Here is a 15,938-nt window from a genome sequence, read left to right on the forward strand (position 1 = left end):
AGTCACCCTTGTGAATGGCTGCTGGTACCTCTTAGGTAAGGTCTGGAGAAAGCTTGGTGGGATACATCTGTGGCTGTGTGTAGGGCCACAGCAATCTTACACTCAGTCCTCCTTGGTCTAACATCCTGTGAATGTTAGGCTCCTCACAGTAGGCTTTGAACTTCTTTAGGGCTCTTTTGGCACCTAATTCCCATTAGGAGGCCATGAGGGATTACTGGGAGTAGGTGGTGAAGAGAAGTGGCATCCCCTTGTGAAACTACTTGAAAGGGTTTTATGGGGGGTGGGTTAGGAGGCTGCGTCTTCTCAGAGGGCTGTAAATTGCTGCTTTCAGCAGACATGTTCAGCTGAATGTGGAGTTCAACATTCTTAGCCTCATTTGTATCTGCCCCAGTGCTGCATCCATGATTTAGCATCATTTGACTTTGCAGGGTTGCATGTTTAATTGGTTCTGCAGCCCTTATCATCAAACTGTGGCTGGATCCTTAGCCCTGTCAGATTAGCAGCTATTAGGAAAAAAGGACTCCTTTATAAGAGCCATAGATTTTCCACTCATCTCTTTGGGAATTCATAACTTTCAATTTGTCGTTTGCTTGGTGCACATTCTCAAAGACCATCAGAAGCAGCCGCAGCCCATGTCACAATCTTTGAAATCAACATTTTCATCATCTACTTGGACTTACAGCACCTTGCTCACCACCTATACTTCATCCTGGGACAGGGAATTTGAGTGATCTTGGTAACACTATGTGCCAGATTATCAGTTTCCCCTCCCCTCCCTCTATAGGAAGGTTATCAGGATGCATCAAACATGCATCCCATTTTTGAGGGTCTGTTTCCTGGGGTCATTCTTGGTAGCAGTTACCGCATCAGTCGTGACACACTTGAGTAATTGAAGGGACTCGAACAAAGGGACTATTTACTAAGCTGTTGTGGGCAGAGGTGACAGAAGCAGCAGCAGCAGGGCGTGGTGAAGCACCCCTTCTAACAGTGTTTGGAAGCCATACTACTCCCAGGCCTTTAACTGTAGCTGTGGGAGAGGGGTCACCTGGTGGGGACTGTGGCCTTGGGTGGAGAAACCGCTGCCTGTTAGAAAGGGAGGAGGAGAACTAAATGCCTCCTACCCTTCCATCTCCTGCTAGTGCCTTGCATTGGATGAACCCAACCAGAATCCAGAGGGCAAGGGCAGGAGGCAGGCTGCCTCAGTGTGAGGTCCACAGAGGCCCGCCTGCTGGGCCGTGGCGGGGGGAGAAGCGTGGTGTTGGATCTGGAAGGGCAAATGGGGACCATTTAGCACTCTTGCCAGACTGGTATTTCTGGCCCAGATTTGAGTGTGCCCCTTGAGTGCTGGGCTCTACACTTAACCGCCTGCTGTCCACGTAGGCTGAGATGTCCCCTGGGCACCTTGTGTGGACAACTTATCCTTCCCCCCCAGGTCTTTCTCCGTCGTCTGTTCCTGATGCCACTTAATGTCATATCTTAATGTCCGTTCCATAGGGAAGGCCTGAGGCGTGATGTTCTCCTTTAGTTCTGCTCCTCCGGACCACGCACGGTAAGGCACAGTAGGCTTTCAAGCGCGTACGTAAATGTAGTACCAGCAGGCCCTACCACCCCCTGGATCCACATTCTCAAGGGACAGGTGTGGCTAGTGTAGCACCATAACCTTCACCCTCTCATCATGTCTGCTGCAGATGGAGCAGAATGGGCTGGTGTGGGTCCTGGGGCTCCTGGACAGGGCTCACCTGCCTTTGAAGAGCTGTGGTTCCACTTGCTCTGATTGCTTAGCAGAAGAGCACTGTGCCTGGAGGACAAGGCTCTTGTCAAGATGGTGCCCTGGTCTAGTGGAGGTGGGGGGGAAGCTGCTCTTCTGGGGTTCTAGGGTACTCTAACTTGTAACAAATGCTGCACCCTAAGCTTAGGAGGGGACCATGTTTTCTAACAACTAATTTAACTGCATATAAATCCTTCCTGACTGCATTTCCAGCAGCAAATCCAACAAAGTAGGCTTTGAATCATCTCAAAGGAACCACCTTTGTAATCAATTGAATTTCATTATACCTGATTATTTGATGTCTGCTGATAGATATTTGAAATCGTTACTTGAATATAATTTATTTGCAACTGTTAGATCAGTCACAGTGACTTCCTGAAATTAATCACTGAGGGAACCTGGCAGACTAACCCCTTAAAAAGTATTATTTGGTGTCAGTGGAGACTGTGGGCTACTGTGTGTAGCAAAGGTGACATCAGTGTGACATCTTGAGCCCTTTGTCCGTGGGTGGGATGATAATATTAGCATAATTGTATTTGTTTTGTATGAAGATCTCCTGTAATATCTCTGACCAGGGGTCCAGTGCCTAAGAATTATCCATAGTTGTTAAAATGCAGCCTAGCACAGTGGGTAAGAGTCAGGACCCTGGAGCCAGACAGCTTGGCTTCAAATCATTTAACCTGTCTGTGTGACAGTTGCCTCACTTGTAAAATGGGGGGTAAATAATTAGCTTACCATACAGGTTCCTAATCTGAAGCGAACTTCACCTGTTCATCTTGATGCTAGAAGCTTGAAAACCATCCTTTGAAAAACCCTGCTCTTAAATCCATCAAACTAGAGTCCTTTTAGTTGAGAGTTAGCCCTTAGTCCATATGAGCCATGGTATATAAACTCCCAGAGTTTCTTAGTAGAAAAGAAGGTAGATGGGACGTAAATGTTTGATTGTGACTTAGCTATTGACAGGGACATAACAGGAACTGTGTTTCTCACCTGGGCTGAGACTTACGATCAAAGGTAAATTCCTGGCAGAATAAGCATAAAATGGGTTCTGTGAGCAAGGAATGGCAAATCACGGTATTTTAAAATCATTTTGCTAATTTTTTTTTTTTTTCTGTTGGTTAAGGTTGCATGATGGAATTTGAACATTACCTCAAGAGGTTTTATGTTTTGGATTAGCTAATTGTGTTTGTCCTCTGCTGACTATTTCTTCGGACTCACTTTTTGGTGTCCTTTTGAGGCAGTAAACTCAAAGGGATTATACCATGGACTACAAGGAAAGCTGTCCAAGTGTAAGCATTCCCAGCTCTGATGAACACAGAGAGAAAAAGAAGAGGTTTACTGTAAGTATGTAATGTAAAGCATATGGAACAAAATGGAACGTAGAGAATATTTCCAATTCTGCTGTTCTTCCTTAACCTAGAATGGCCTCCCCAGACTTTGCAGATTTTACTTATCTTTCAAATGATATATCCTCCACAGTCTTCTCTGTGTACGATAATGGAATACAATTTCCTTTTTTAGTGCAGAGTTTTGCCTGTTTACCTCTCCCTTTGGAGAAACTTGTGAAACTGTCTGATAGACCATCTCACCAGAAAATGTGCATACGTGGGTTCTGTGACACATCACATCTCAGGGGGTCAGTGGACTCCAAAAGTCATTGATCCCATGTGAAGAACCACTGTCTTGAAATTTCCACAGTATCTTTCTTAAGACATTTGTCATTTTCTATCTCCATTTTAAAAATATTTTTAAAGGGGTAGTCTAACTCATTTTTTCACCATAAAGGTAAAGTCCATTTCTAATTTTACTTTTTATCACCATGGTATCTACTGTAGGACTTTATAAAGAATAAGCACAATGAATATTTGGCTGAGTCAGTGTATCAGTGACTGCCATTTGGAGAATAGTCACTTTTCAAATTAGTGTAATGAAACGTATTGTATTTAGTTCCAGTAGTCTTGTTAGTACATACAGAGATCTGCTGTCCTCCTCTCCCTGAAAAAAATGTCATTTATCGTGTCTGTAACTGACCTGGCCTTCCTTGTAAGGCCCCACCCACTGAGCAGTGTGAAGAAATTCATTTAACCCAATTCTGTTCAACAGTTTGAGCTAAAATTTAAGCAGTTCTTTTTTTTTTTGCGGTACGTGGGCCTCCCACTGCTGTGGCCTCTCCCGCTGCGGAGCACAGGCTCCGGACGCGCAGGCTCAGCAGCCATGGCTCACGGGCCCAGCCGCTCGCGGCATGTGGGATCTTCCTGGACCGGGGCACGAACCCATGTCCCCTGCATCGGCAGGCAGACTCTCAACCACTGCGCCACCATGGAAGTCCTAAGCAGTTCTTCTAAGTAAAAATGCCCAGCCTGTCTTCATTGTGCTCTCTTTCTCTTATTTGAACACACACTCCGTCTCCAACTTAACATCATGGTTTGTGGCAGGAGAGGTGTCCCCTTTCACAGTGTTTGTTCAGTTGATGACTGACCTCATGGTAGCCTGCTGAAGGCTTGGCATTCTTGTCATCGTCTAGATCTTTGCCATTCCAGGTGTAGAGTGACTGGTCTGGCAGACATCCAGCTATGGTTGACCTGCCAGTCCTGGGCATTTTGTTGGCATCCACTGCTGGCATCTGCAGTTGATGAACTGATTTGTGATCTGCCCTTTGTTGGCTTGGCAAGGGTCGTGGTGACTGACTGCTGACTCAGCTTCCCCTTGGCTCGTGATGGCTGTAGACCCCACTGAAGCTCTGTGTGCCCTCCACCTTGTCCTGACTCAGGTGGTCTACCCTGGTCTCTGACCAGGGGGTCACCCGGCCCCTGCCAGCTGAGTGCCATGACAAGTGACTTTCAGCTCAGGTCCATGTCACATGGGAGTTGAGGAAAGCTGAGGAGTTAAACTAAACCCTTGGACCACCCCACTCTGCCTTCTTAACTAGGTGGGGTGGGGCCCCCCAATGGTGGTTTTCTCCCAGAGCCTCAGACAAGGAGCTGGAAACAGCCCTTCTGTCTTCTGTTCTCCCTTCCTTAATAAGCATACCTCCACACCCTGCATAGAAGCCCAGAGCAGAGAGATTGCAGTGTGTGTCTGGCCATTTGCCTCTCCTCAGATGTTGCAGCAATATCTTCAGCATTTCTTCCACATTCGTATAAGCCAGTTTTAGAAACATCATATTGATGGTAAACAAGAGGTCGGTATGCTTAGCATAAGATAGTGGAGTGTGTGAAGTTTTCCTTCCTTCCCTCTCCTTACTTTTACCTTTGGACCATTCTCTCCTTCAAGGGCATAACCTCCTGCCAAGTTTGATGGAAGTTCATACATAGCAAATACAGGCGATGGGTTATCTCAGGTGTCCTTTTGTTTTTCGTGGTAGAGGTATTTCCACGTCTTCTGTGAAAAGGTCGAGGAGGCCTATAGTGTCACTCTTACCGGCTGTCCCCAGAGGTGTTCCCTGAGTTCTCCAAGGCTCTATCCAGATCCCCTTGTTCACTTCCTTCCTTCAGATGCTCAGATGTTGCCTTGTTGTTAGAGAGGGTTTTTCTGACCACCCTATATAAAACAGCATCTTCACACTCTGCCCCTTTCACACTCTGTCCTGCTTACCCTGTGTAGTTTTTTAATAGCAGTTATCACCACCTGACATACTTTGGGTTTATTTATGTGTGCTTTCCCTGAATTTGTTCTTTGAAGCAAGAACTTCCCTCACTATTGTTTCACCAATACCTAGAACAGTATTGTTGAATTGAAGTTGAATGAAATGTAGGATTAAGTTCACATGTTAGTTGCTGATCACTGCAGTACAGTCCCCGGTCCTCAGGAAACTTGGTTCTACTCAACACAGATAGACCCGACCCCGCCCAGCACAGACTTTGTCCAGCTTCAGCATGTCTGTGTATTATTGGGGAACAAAAATAGACACTGCGTTAACTATTCAATAATATATATATATATTTTTTTGCGGTACGCGGGCCTCTCACCACTGTGGCCTCTCCTGTTGCGGAACACAGGCTCTGGACACGCAGGCCCAGCGGCCATGGCTCACGGGCCCAGCCGCTCCGCGGCACGAGGGATCTTCCCGGACCGGGGCACGAACCCTTGTCCCCTGCATCGGCAGGCGGACTCTCAAACACTGCACCACCAGGGAAGCCCCTCAATAATATTTTTATACTCTAGTTTTCGTGTGTCTTTTAAACGACTTTACAGAGAAATGCACTGTGTTCTAGGATGTCTTGACTTAAACCAAGTTTAAATTATACTTTCATTTATCCACTCAACAAATTGTCCTTGAGTTTCTTGTCTTATGCCAGGGCTGTTCTAGGCACTGGGAATACAATGGGTAGCAAGAATGATACAGCCCTTGCTCTCAAAGAACTTACATTCTGGTGGGGCAAGACAAGCAATAAGGAAATATATTTTTAAAAAACTTAAGATTTATTGTACTGTTATTATTGTACTGTTTCTGTGAAATTTTGTGCATTTTTGCAAATGAGAGTGTTTTTTAAAATTTGAAGAGGTTTTGTTTTTGCCTGTTGGTATTTTATTAGAACTTAATAAGCCCTTGTTCATAAATCATCCTGCCAATTAATAACTTCACAGGGCTTTATCTTAAGCTCCTGTAAATAGAGTTGCAGCAGAACTGCTTTGGCCTGGAACCTAGGTTTGGGTTCTCATCTTGGCTGTACTTGAGTATCTATAGGAAGCCAACTTATCCCACTGGGAAGTCAGCACAAACAGTGCTGTTTGTTCAAGAATCTCGTAATCATATAAACCTAAGTATCTGATCCTTTGGTAGCAGGCCTGCTTCCAGGCCTATCTGATCCTGAATGCTGTAGGAGATAAATCTGTAGTCTCCTCCTAAAAACATGGCTCAACTTTTGTCAGCACCCAGACTAGGTTCTTTTTCCTCTACTTCTGCACTCTCTCCCATGGGAGCAGTGTCATCTTATAAACGATTCTGATATCTTACACCCAGTAGCTTCCTTTAGGACAATTTGATGTCCTCTTAGTTAACACCAGAAAATCCTCTTACTCCTGTAGCTCACATAGGGTGCCTGGATGCTCTTTTTCTCTCTGCTTAAGTGATTCATCACTTATCCAGGTAACTGATACAATGACTTTGCTTCACTTTCCAGGTGAGACCTGATCCCTTTCTCACAGGGGGATATGGCTTTACGTTCTGGGGCCCCTCGTACTAGGGGCCTGTTAATGTGACCATATCTTCAACAATACTGCAGAATTCCTACATTATAATCATATGCAGTATCAGGGAGATCTCTCTTCACAGTATTATCTAACTATGAACTGGTGAGTGTAGCTTTCCAGTCTTTTGTGGGAAAGGATAGTTTATACATATTTGTATGCCCGTCTTCTAAAATAAACCTGGTTTACTCTGTTATCTAACAGACTGTGGACAATTGTATTGTAAATATCTCTTTCCCCTAATCTTCACTGTAAAATAGTGAGATTGATAACCCAAGCCATACATCAGTGAACCTTTCCTCATATACCTGGATCCTTGTTATTTTTCTCTTTAGAAATTATGAAAGATCTTTGGGGTTCCAAATTGTTTTCTGTACATTGGTATGTTGAATTATATTCTGAGAGTATCTGTGGGACGAATTATGAGAGTTAATTCTGTACTATAACTGTTGATTTGATACTTGTTCTAGTGCATGGAGGGTTAGAAGATTTAGATTTTAGTCTCACAAGTCTGTGGACTTGGGCAAGTTACTTAACTTTGGGGGGCCATCATTTCCTCATCTGTAATGGGGGTTGTAATATTTATTCTGCTTATTTCCTCATAGGGTTGTTGACTGTGGTTATGTGAAATTATGTATATATGAAAATATTAAACACAGGTTAAGATGGTAGTAGGAAATCTGAGGATAAATTCTTAGTTTGAAAAATACTGTGTAAAAGATGCCCTGAAAGGAGGAGAACTAATAATTTAGTGTTTACTGTGTTCCAGGCATTCCTTTTGAAAATACTTTATCATTTCGTGGTAGTGGTTACTGCTGGGGAAGAAGAGAGCAGAATGGCATCTGTTGAAACTATAATGTTTTATTTTGGGGGAAGAAAATCTGAAACAAGAATGGCCAAATGTTAGAATTCAGAGTATCTAAATAATGAGTACATGGGTATTCATTGTGTTATTCTCTGAAAACTATGGAAATATTTCATAACATTTTAAAAATAAAACACTTTTCAACAAGATAAAATAAGTTTCAGTTGGTATACTTCTGCATCTTGGAGAATCACATATAAATAGTAATGTCTAATATCAGATTCATGAGTATGAAAGCAGGTTATTTGCATATGTAAATAGCTAATGTGCTTTTTTTGTGTGATCAAATTTTATTGTTATTTTTTCTTTCCACAGGTTTATAAAGTTCTGGTTTCAGTGGGCAGGAGTGAGTGGTTTGTCTTCAGAAGATATGCGGAGTTCGATAAGCTTTACAACACTGTAAGTAACAGTCAGTCTACAAGATTTTTATTTAAAACAAAACACCTGAGAAAACTGGAAAATGAGATTTATTTGATAATTAAATAATACTTATATATATCAGATAAGCAGAAAAGGGTAAGGGGTTCTTCAAAACATCCTGACTTTGGAATTCTTACCCAAAAGGGTGGAGAGAGGACTGTTGAGAAGTTTCAGATAAACTATTGAAGATATGAAAACTAAATATACAGCTTAAAATACATTTCAGTGTCATAGGAGATTAGAAATAAATCCTTTCTACCTACCTTTCTAATAATTGTTAATTATCATGCTCTTTGTGGTTAAATTGCCCAACTATAAGCTTTAGGTCTGAAAGTCTGTCATAAGCCTACCTACCTTCCATGGTTTCATTCTCTGTTAGAAATTAGTCTAAGGTTCCAGAGTTTAAGTAGCTAACACAGCTGAAATAAATATTGACTTTCAAAAGCCTGACAGTTACCTGAGATCATTAGTTATTTAAATAACTAAAACCTGTTTTATATATTCATAGTTCAGGTATTATTTTTCATCCAGTGTTTACAGTTACAGTTTCTACCATAGGAAGCTAGAGCACCATGGTCATTTTAACACATCAGGCCAGATCTTACACAGGGACCAGTGTTTGTGGAGAGCATTGCCTTTAAGGTTATGCATACGTAGGAGGCCAGAGGACACTGCCTTTGTTGGTCATTAGAGACCCCAGGTTATTGAGACAGCTCTGGGTTCCAAGCTTTGCTTCAGTTAAGAAAAAAAAGCAATTGGGCCTCAAATCACAAATTTAAATTTCTTCTGCTCTAACAATAAATAGCAATCTCCTCATGTTGTTATTTTTAAAATAGTAGATTATTAGGCATCCTCCAGAAAAAACTGTTTCATATTTTAAAAGTTAACTTTTTCAGTTTTCTTATCCCTGTCTCTTGATTTTAAAAATAGTGTTAGATGGATATATGTCTATGGGTTATCATTTGTAAAATATTTTAAATATGGGGGAAGGTAAGCATATCTCAGTTAAGAGGTAAATTACTTCCTAAATGGGCCAGAATGAATCAAATGTTGTCTAGCTGCACAATTTCCTGTGTTTCCTTAAGTCATGAAAGTTAGGTGTTAATATTTGCGTATCTTTAGTTATAAAGGTAAAGTAGGAAAGTTTATTGGGGGCACTCCTCCCATATGATCACTTTAATTCTCTTTCCATCAAGCAACCCATGTTAAGCTTTTTGCAGAAAATTCTCCCTAATGTTAGTTGAGTCTTTACCATCCATCTCCCTCATTTTTCCTGTATTTCTCTTCCTTTTTTCATCTTTTTCTTATTTTCCCATTTTCTGTGTCTTCCTCTCTTCTTATGTAACTCCTTCCAATTCTGCCTTTTGTGGTGAGGAGCTAAGAAAAAAACAGGGGAATGGTATCAGTTGTGTTCTTTGAAACTACAGAAGTGAAGTTAAACTTGGACTGGATTTCTCCAAGTTTGAAAACACAAATTCTTTCCCTATGCTCCTTTTAGAATAAAGAAAAAAGTGAAATTTCCAATCTGTAAAATGTTAACTGTCAGTTTAAATGTGTATTTATGACTGTAGTTTACATTTGGAAGCTTTTTATTAAAAGCTTGTTGAACACATACAGAAGTAGAGAGACTAGTATAAATAGAGAAGATAATGTAATGTGCCATCCATCTCCAGCAATTACCGTACACGGCCATTCTTGTTTCATCTCTGTCCCTAGCCAGCCCACTGAATTATGAAGCAAATTTCAGACATCATGTCTTTCCATTTATAAATATTTCTGTATACATCTTTAAAAAGATAAAGATTCTTTAAAAAATATACATACAATATCATTATCACATCTAAAAATAATTAACAATAATGCCTTAATGTCAAATACTTAATGTCATATAAACTGGTTGATAAGTCTATGAAGTGTCTTCTGTTTTGTTTTGTTTTGTTTTGTTTTGTTTTTTTGGTACACGGGCCTCTCACTGTTGTGGCCTCTCCCATTGCGGAGTACAGGCTCCGGACGTGCAGGCTCAGCGGCCATGGCTCATGGGCCCAGCCGCTCTGCGGCATGTGGGATCTTCCCGGACCGGGGCACGAACCTGTGTCCCCTGCATCAGCAGGCAGACTCTCAACCACTGCGCCACCAGGGAAGCCCTGAAGTGTCTTTCTTTTAACATTGTTATAAGTTTATTTTTTTGTTTAACTTTTTAAAAAATATTTTGTTGAAATATAGTTGATTTTATGACCTGTCTTTTAATCACTGTTTTCCCCTCCACCTCTCTTTCCTTTTTTTTTTTTTTTTTTTACAATTTTTTGTTGAAAGAAACAGGGTCATTTGTCTGCAGATTTTTCATTCTGAATTTTGCTGAGAGCATGCTCATGGTATAGAGTGATTAATACATTCTCCTATTTGTATTTCCTGTCAGTGGAGGTATATATATAATGTGTGTGTGTTTGTGTATACATAGTGTATGTTTGGTTGTTGTTTCTAAAACATCTAAATTTACTAGAGGAATGCAAGGATTGGTAAGACTGTGTATGTGTGGTTTTTTGACATCAAGCTTACAGTAAAAATAAGCATTTACCCATTTTTATGGCTTTACTGCCCAAATTTAATTTCTTCAGGACAAAGTTTTTCTTTCTCTGGGGATAAGCAAATCTGAGAAACAATTATTAATAGGAGGAAGGCTAGAGCAGAGGGTATTGAAAGCAAAATTCATCAGCTTTCTCAGAAAACAATTGTCAGTGTGTTCACTTAGAGAGAACACAAACATCACATCTCCTGAGGTAACAAAACAGTGAGTAACGTATTCAAAACCTATACTCCAGGTTCTAGTCTAAGCACTTAACATAGATGATTTTCTTTAAGCCTCACAACAAATCACTAAGGTAAGTGCAAAGATTATCCCCATTTTCCAACAAGAAAACTGAAGCTCAGAGATGTTAAGTAACTTATTCCAGGTCACAAAGATACTAAGTGTTTTATTGGGACAAAATGAGATTAGTCAGACTAATGGTATTTTATTGGTACAATTTAATATTGTACATTTGATCATGATATACTTAAAGGTATGTCTTATGGCGGATTTTTTTGAAAATCAGATTGTATTTTGTTTTGGTACATGTATACCTGGAAGACCTATAAAATTAAGTTCATGTAATGTTATGTTTTCAATTCTAGTTAAGGAAACAATTTCCTGCTATGGCCCTGAAGATTCCTGCCAAGAGAATATTTGGTGATAATTTTGATCCAGGTAAGCAATAACTTCATAGACCAGCCATAAGTGATGGTTGAAGTTTGAAAAAGTAGTTAACATACTCATTGCAGTGTATAGTAGTATAACGTTACAAAGCTAATGGATCTCATGCTCTATGAAATTAATGCCTCAGGAAGGTGCTTACTGTGTACCAGCCGTTGTTTTTAAACACTTTATATGTTTTAATTCATTCAGTCCTCACAACAACCCTTTGAGGTGGGTATTATTATCATCACTATTTTATAGGTAAGGAAACTGAGGCACAGGTTGACTGATTTGCCCAGGGTCGCCTACAGCTAGTAAAAGTCAGATTTGGAAGTTAAATTCAAGCAGTCTGGCTTCAGATAAATCTATTGATTATTAAGGATAATGGGCAGTACTTTTCTAACCATGAAACATTTACTAAATGTGTACTCTGTACACGGCACCCTGCAGGCCTCTGAATGGGATACCAAGAAAATGTCCTGTTGTTCACCCTTGGGGAGCCTAATGACACATAGGATCTCAGAAATCTGGAGGCTGTATATATGTGAAGCCTCAACTTCAAACTTTTTTTTTTTTTTTTTACTAGAATCTAGAAGAAATTAACCCAGTACACAAATGGCGACCTATAGAGAGATAGAAGTCTCTATCCACCAGAAATTCTATGCTGTAAAGTCATCTGTTTATGCCACAGGTGGATCCTGACATGCTATCGAGTTTCCTCCCTCCCCACCATCTTACCTCCTAAACTAATTTGCTTGTAACCTTGTAACCCATCAGACCTGTGATTCCTTATGTAGGAGCTCTCAAATGGCTTATCTTGCTTCCTCTCTACAACCTAACCTTACACCATTCCTTTTCCTCCCAGACCTTTTCACTATACCTTGTGCAGTTCTGCCCGTGATGAACAAACTCCTTTATCCTCTGTCTTCTTATTTCTTTCATGTTCTTGCTGTAATTAAAACTGAGTTCCCCGCCCCCCAGGGTGCTGGAATCCCCTGTAACCCTCTCAGCTGGAGACTCTTTATTCTTTTACACTTTCTGAACCTCAGGATGGAGAGGCTTCTCGTTTCCCCTGTTCTTTTTCACTTCCCCTATTTTATGTAGACTTTTTTTCTCTTGGGAGAATTTAGCACACTTTATTATTATTGCCAGTTTGTCTTATTGGGCTGTAGATTTTATGAAGGTAGATACTGTATCTTTTTTATTTAATTATAGTGCCTAATATTAGATTCTCAATAAATGTTACTTGAATACATGAATCCATTAGTAAAGAGACGATTGAGTTGGCACAGCAAAGCCAGTTACACATTCCATGGATTGATTCTATCGGCCAGTGGCTTTTGTATTCTTGTTCTCTTGTTTTGTTTTTAGCTGTAGAACACTTTTTTCCTAGTGAAACCTGATGCAGAAAAATGTAATGTGTAGAACAAATAAAAACGGAGCTGCTTTGTTGGTGTAGCAGTGAAGTATGTCTGTGGAGCATAGGTTGAAAAACATCGTGAGGGCAACATGGGGGCCTTAGAGATATTTGAGCGAAGTAGCAACATGATGTGAAACCAACAGTGTATAATGTATATAGTAGGCACAGCAGAGGGAACACGAGATAGAGACTGGGAGTCTGGTTAAGGGAATATTCCAGTAGTCCTCAAATTAGGTGATGAGAGCTGCAACTCAGGTGGAAATGGAACTAAAAATTGAGCCATGTGTAGGAAATCTTTTAATGAAAAATCTGTAAGAAATCTTGGTGATTGCTTAGGTAAAGGAGACATATAGAGAAGAGAATCAGAGATAACTGAAGTGTCAGGCCTGGGTGAATGAGAGAATTAATTAATTTGAAGTGACAGAAAGACATTTAAGAGGATTCAAACTACATGTTAGTGATTAACATGAGGCTTGAACTTGGGTTAGATTTCTGTGGACCCCTTAGTTAAACCCTAAAATCAGAATCATTTTATCCAGGGAAGGAGGCAGAGAGATAAAGACCTGCAGCATTGCTACTTCATGGTTCAAGGCAAAATACCAGACAGTGCCCTGTGGTATTTATGTTTGGTAGATTAATTATTTAATACTAAAAATTGATTTTTATTGAAGAACATTTTGAAATCAATCCTGAGCATGTTGTATATGACTTGGCAACAGTGAAGTAGACTATATGTTATAGATTTTTGGAAAGCCTTTCATTGGGGAGATCAAATCTTAAGTCATACTCAACAAACCAAAGATTGGTAGGATGTTCATTTTATTAGGCTTTAGCTAAACAGACATTCTCATATTTTGCTGGTGGGAATACAAACCTTATGAAATTTGGTAATATTTAGCAAAACTATATATACATTTCCCTTTGACCAAGAAATCACATTTCTAGGAATCTATCCTAAAGATAAACTGCATCGGAAATGATGTATGTATGTACAAGACTGTTTATTGTGATGCTGTTTTTCATAGCAAAAACTGGAAACAACTGAAACATCCTTCCAGTATTGGAATATGGTACAGCTGTAAAAAGGAACGAAAAAGCTCATTGTGCATTACTGTGGAGTGATCTCCAGAATACCTGGTTAAGTGGAAAAAACAAGGTGTGGATGTGGACAGTGTATATTTTTTGTGTAGGAAAGGATGTGAAGATTCAAAAGGAAATAATGGAAGAATAAACCAAAAACTAAAAACTGATGACCTTAAGGAGGGAGAGACCAACTGGAGACAACAGAGGTGGATGTTAGACCTCCCTGGATGAATCTTGTGCACAGCTTTGCATATTTTAAACAATTTAAAAACAAAAACAAATGCAACAATATTGAAGTCTCTAACAACTGAAAATAAACAAGGAAAAAATATAACTGTATTCTGATTGGTGGTGAAACACATGGAGAATAATTACTTTAAATGACTTTAAAACATGGAAACTCAGCTTTATATTCCTCATGGCAAAAAAAAAAAAGTGTACAAAGAAATTTTATCCTGCATTCAATAGTCTCATTGATAATATAGAGTTATTTTGTAATTATGTTAATGTCATGAGAACCAAAATTTTAAGCAGAAGAGGAAAGAGATACAAATATAAAATCAAAGATTTTAAGTAAAAATTCCTGTAATTTTAAACTTGGGAATACAGTATGAAATCATGATTTATTTTTCTCTTTCTAAAACAATACATATTTCCCAGTGCTCTCCACTGGAAATGCCTGAAAACAATAACAAATAAGTAGCAGCAAACACCCTTAGCATCCAGGTTGTAATCTCTAAATACCATTTCCCCCTTAAAGGAACCACACTTTCATGGCAGTTCCAGGTGCTGGGCAAGAAATGTACAAGATGGTCCTAGGATATCTTGGCCTGAAAACAAAGAAGCTATACAAGAATACTGACGTTTTATCAAAAGGCCACAGGGGCCCAATTGATGGGGCTTTCACTCGCCAAAGATGGGACAGTTAGCATGAAGAAAGAAATTGTCCTTTTAATTTAACCTCGTGTTTGACAGCTACCATATAGAGTTTTTCCATACATCTTTCTGAGTTCTTATGCTGCAGCTTCTAAGTCCATGCGTGTCATTTTCTTTTGTTTTTTTTCCACTTTATGTTGGTGGTTACCAACCTCTGTAAGATAAGTTTTACATACTTGAGGCAGATTTTAAGGGTTATTTCTGCCTATACTTTTCTAAGTGAAAATTTCATTTTGAATTTAAGGATCTTTCTGTAGAGTATACACAGAATTAGCTATACTTCTATATTCTAAATAGTTTAATATCAAACCTTTTGCTGATAGGATCTTGGAATCAATATATAAATTACATTTTTTTGGTAGTTTTAAAAACAAAACAAGATTATCTTTACTACTGAAAAATAAAATTACAAAGTAACAAACCAATTGAGTTAAATAAGGGATGGGGCATATGAAATTTGGAGACTGTGAATGCTAGAATGTGTAATCATTCTGTTTGGTATTTTTTTTATTCATTCACAAACATCAGTTAAGTACATTCCAAGACACTGTGTTAAGGGCTAAAGTTAGAAAAAAAATTTTACAGGCATGATGCTAGCCTTCAATGACTTACATAGAAAATCACTTTTATTTCTCAATTTTAACTTCTGCTATTTGAAGAGAAATCGATTTATACAAAATAAAAACCTATTTTTAGCAGCAGAGTTTTGGTAATACTCAGCCAGTTAATCACCATTTCCAGTTGCAAGGATTTCAGTATTTCTTGGTTTTGTTTGTTTTTTGTTTTTAAGTTAGCATGATTTCAGCCACCAGTGTCATAGTGTTCATTCTTATTTATTACCTGGTAGTACACGAGGAGTTGGACAAAGCAAAGTGTCTCCACGTTTTGTAGTGAGTCTGTTTAGAACCTAAAATAGGCATTTTTTGGAGCATTTTCTTTTGGGGAATATGTTACCTGCTTTATTTTATTTATTTATTTATTTTTAATAAATTTATTTACTTATTTTTGGCTACGTTGGGTCTTC

General features: G+C 39.4%; 1 protein-coding gene across 6 annotated transcripts in view; it reads left to right on the top strand.

Moving 5' to 3' along the window:
• SGK3 (serum/glucocorticoid regulated kinase family member 3) overlaps positions 1 to 15,938 on the top strand; it is a 66,147-nt gene that overhangs the window by 11,559 nt on the left and 38,650 nt on the right. For 2 of the 6 annotated variants that reach the window (XM_033437565.2, XM_033437569.2), the window contains exons 2-5: positions 1,433 to 1,549; positions 2,892 to 3,108; positions 8,139 to 8,222; positions 11,415 to 11,487. In XM_033437565.2, coding sequence (XP_033293456.1) covers positions 3,031 to 3,108; positions 8,139 to 8,222; positions 11,415 to 11,487 — 235 coding nt within the window. In that variant the 5' untranslated portion in view covers positions 1,433 to 1,549; positions 2,892 to 3,030. Of the gene's footprint in view, positions 1 to 1,432; positions 1,550 to 2,891; positions 3,109 to 8,138; positions 8,223 to 11,414; positions 11,488 to 15,938 lie in introns of those variants that run through there. The other 4 variants (XM_033437567.2, XM_049700439.1, XM_033437570.2 and 1 more) reach the window with 4 other exon arrangements.

This window comes from Orcinus orca, chromosome 17 (genome assembly GCF_937001465.1).
Source record: "Orcinus orca chromosome 17, mOrcOrc1.1, whole genome shotgun sequence".
NCBI classification, from domain to species: domain Eukaryota; kingdom Metazoa; phylum Chordata; class Mammalia; order Artiodactyla; family Delphinidae; genus Orcinus; species Orcinus orca.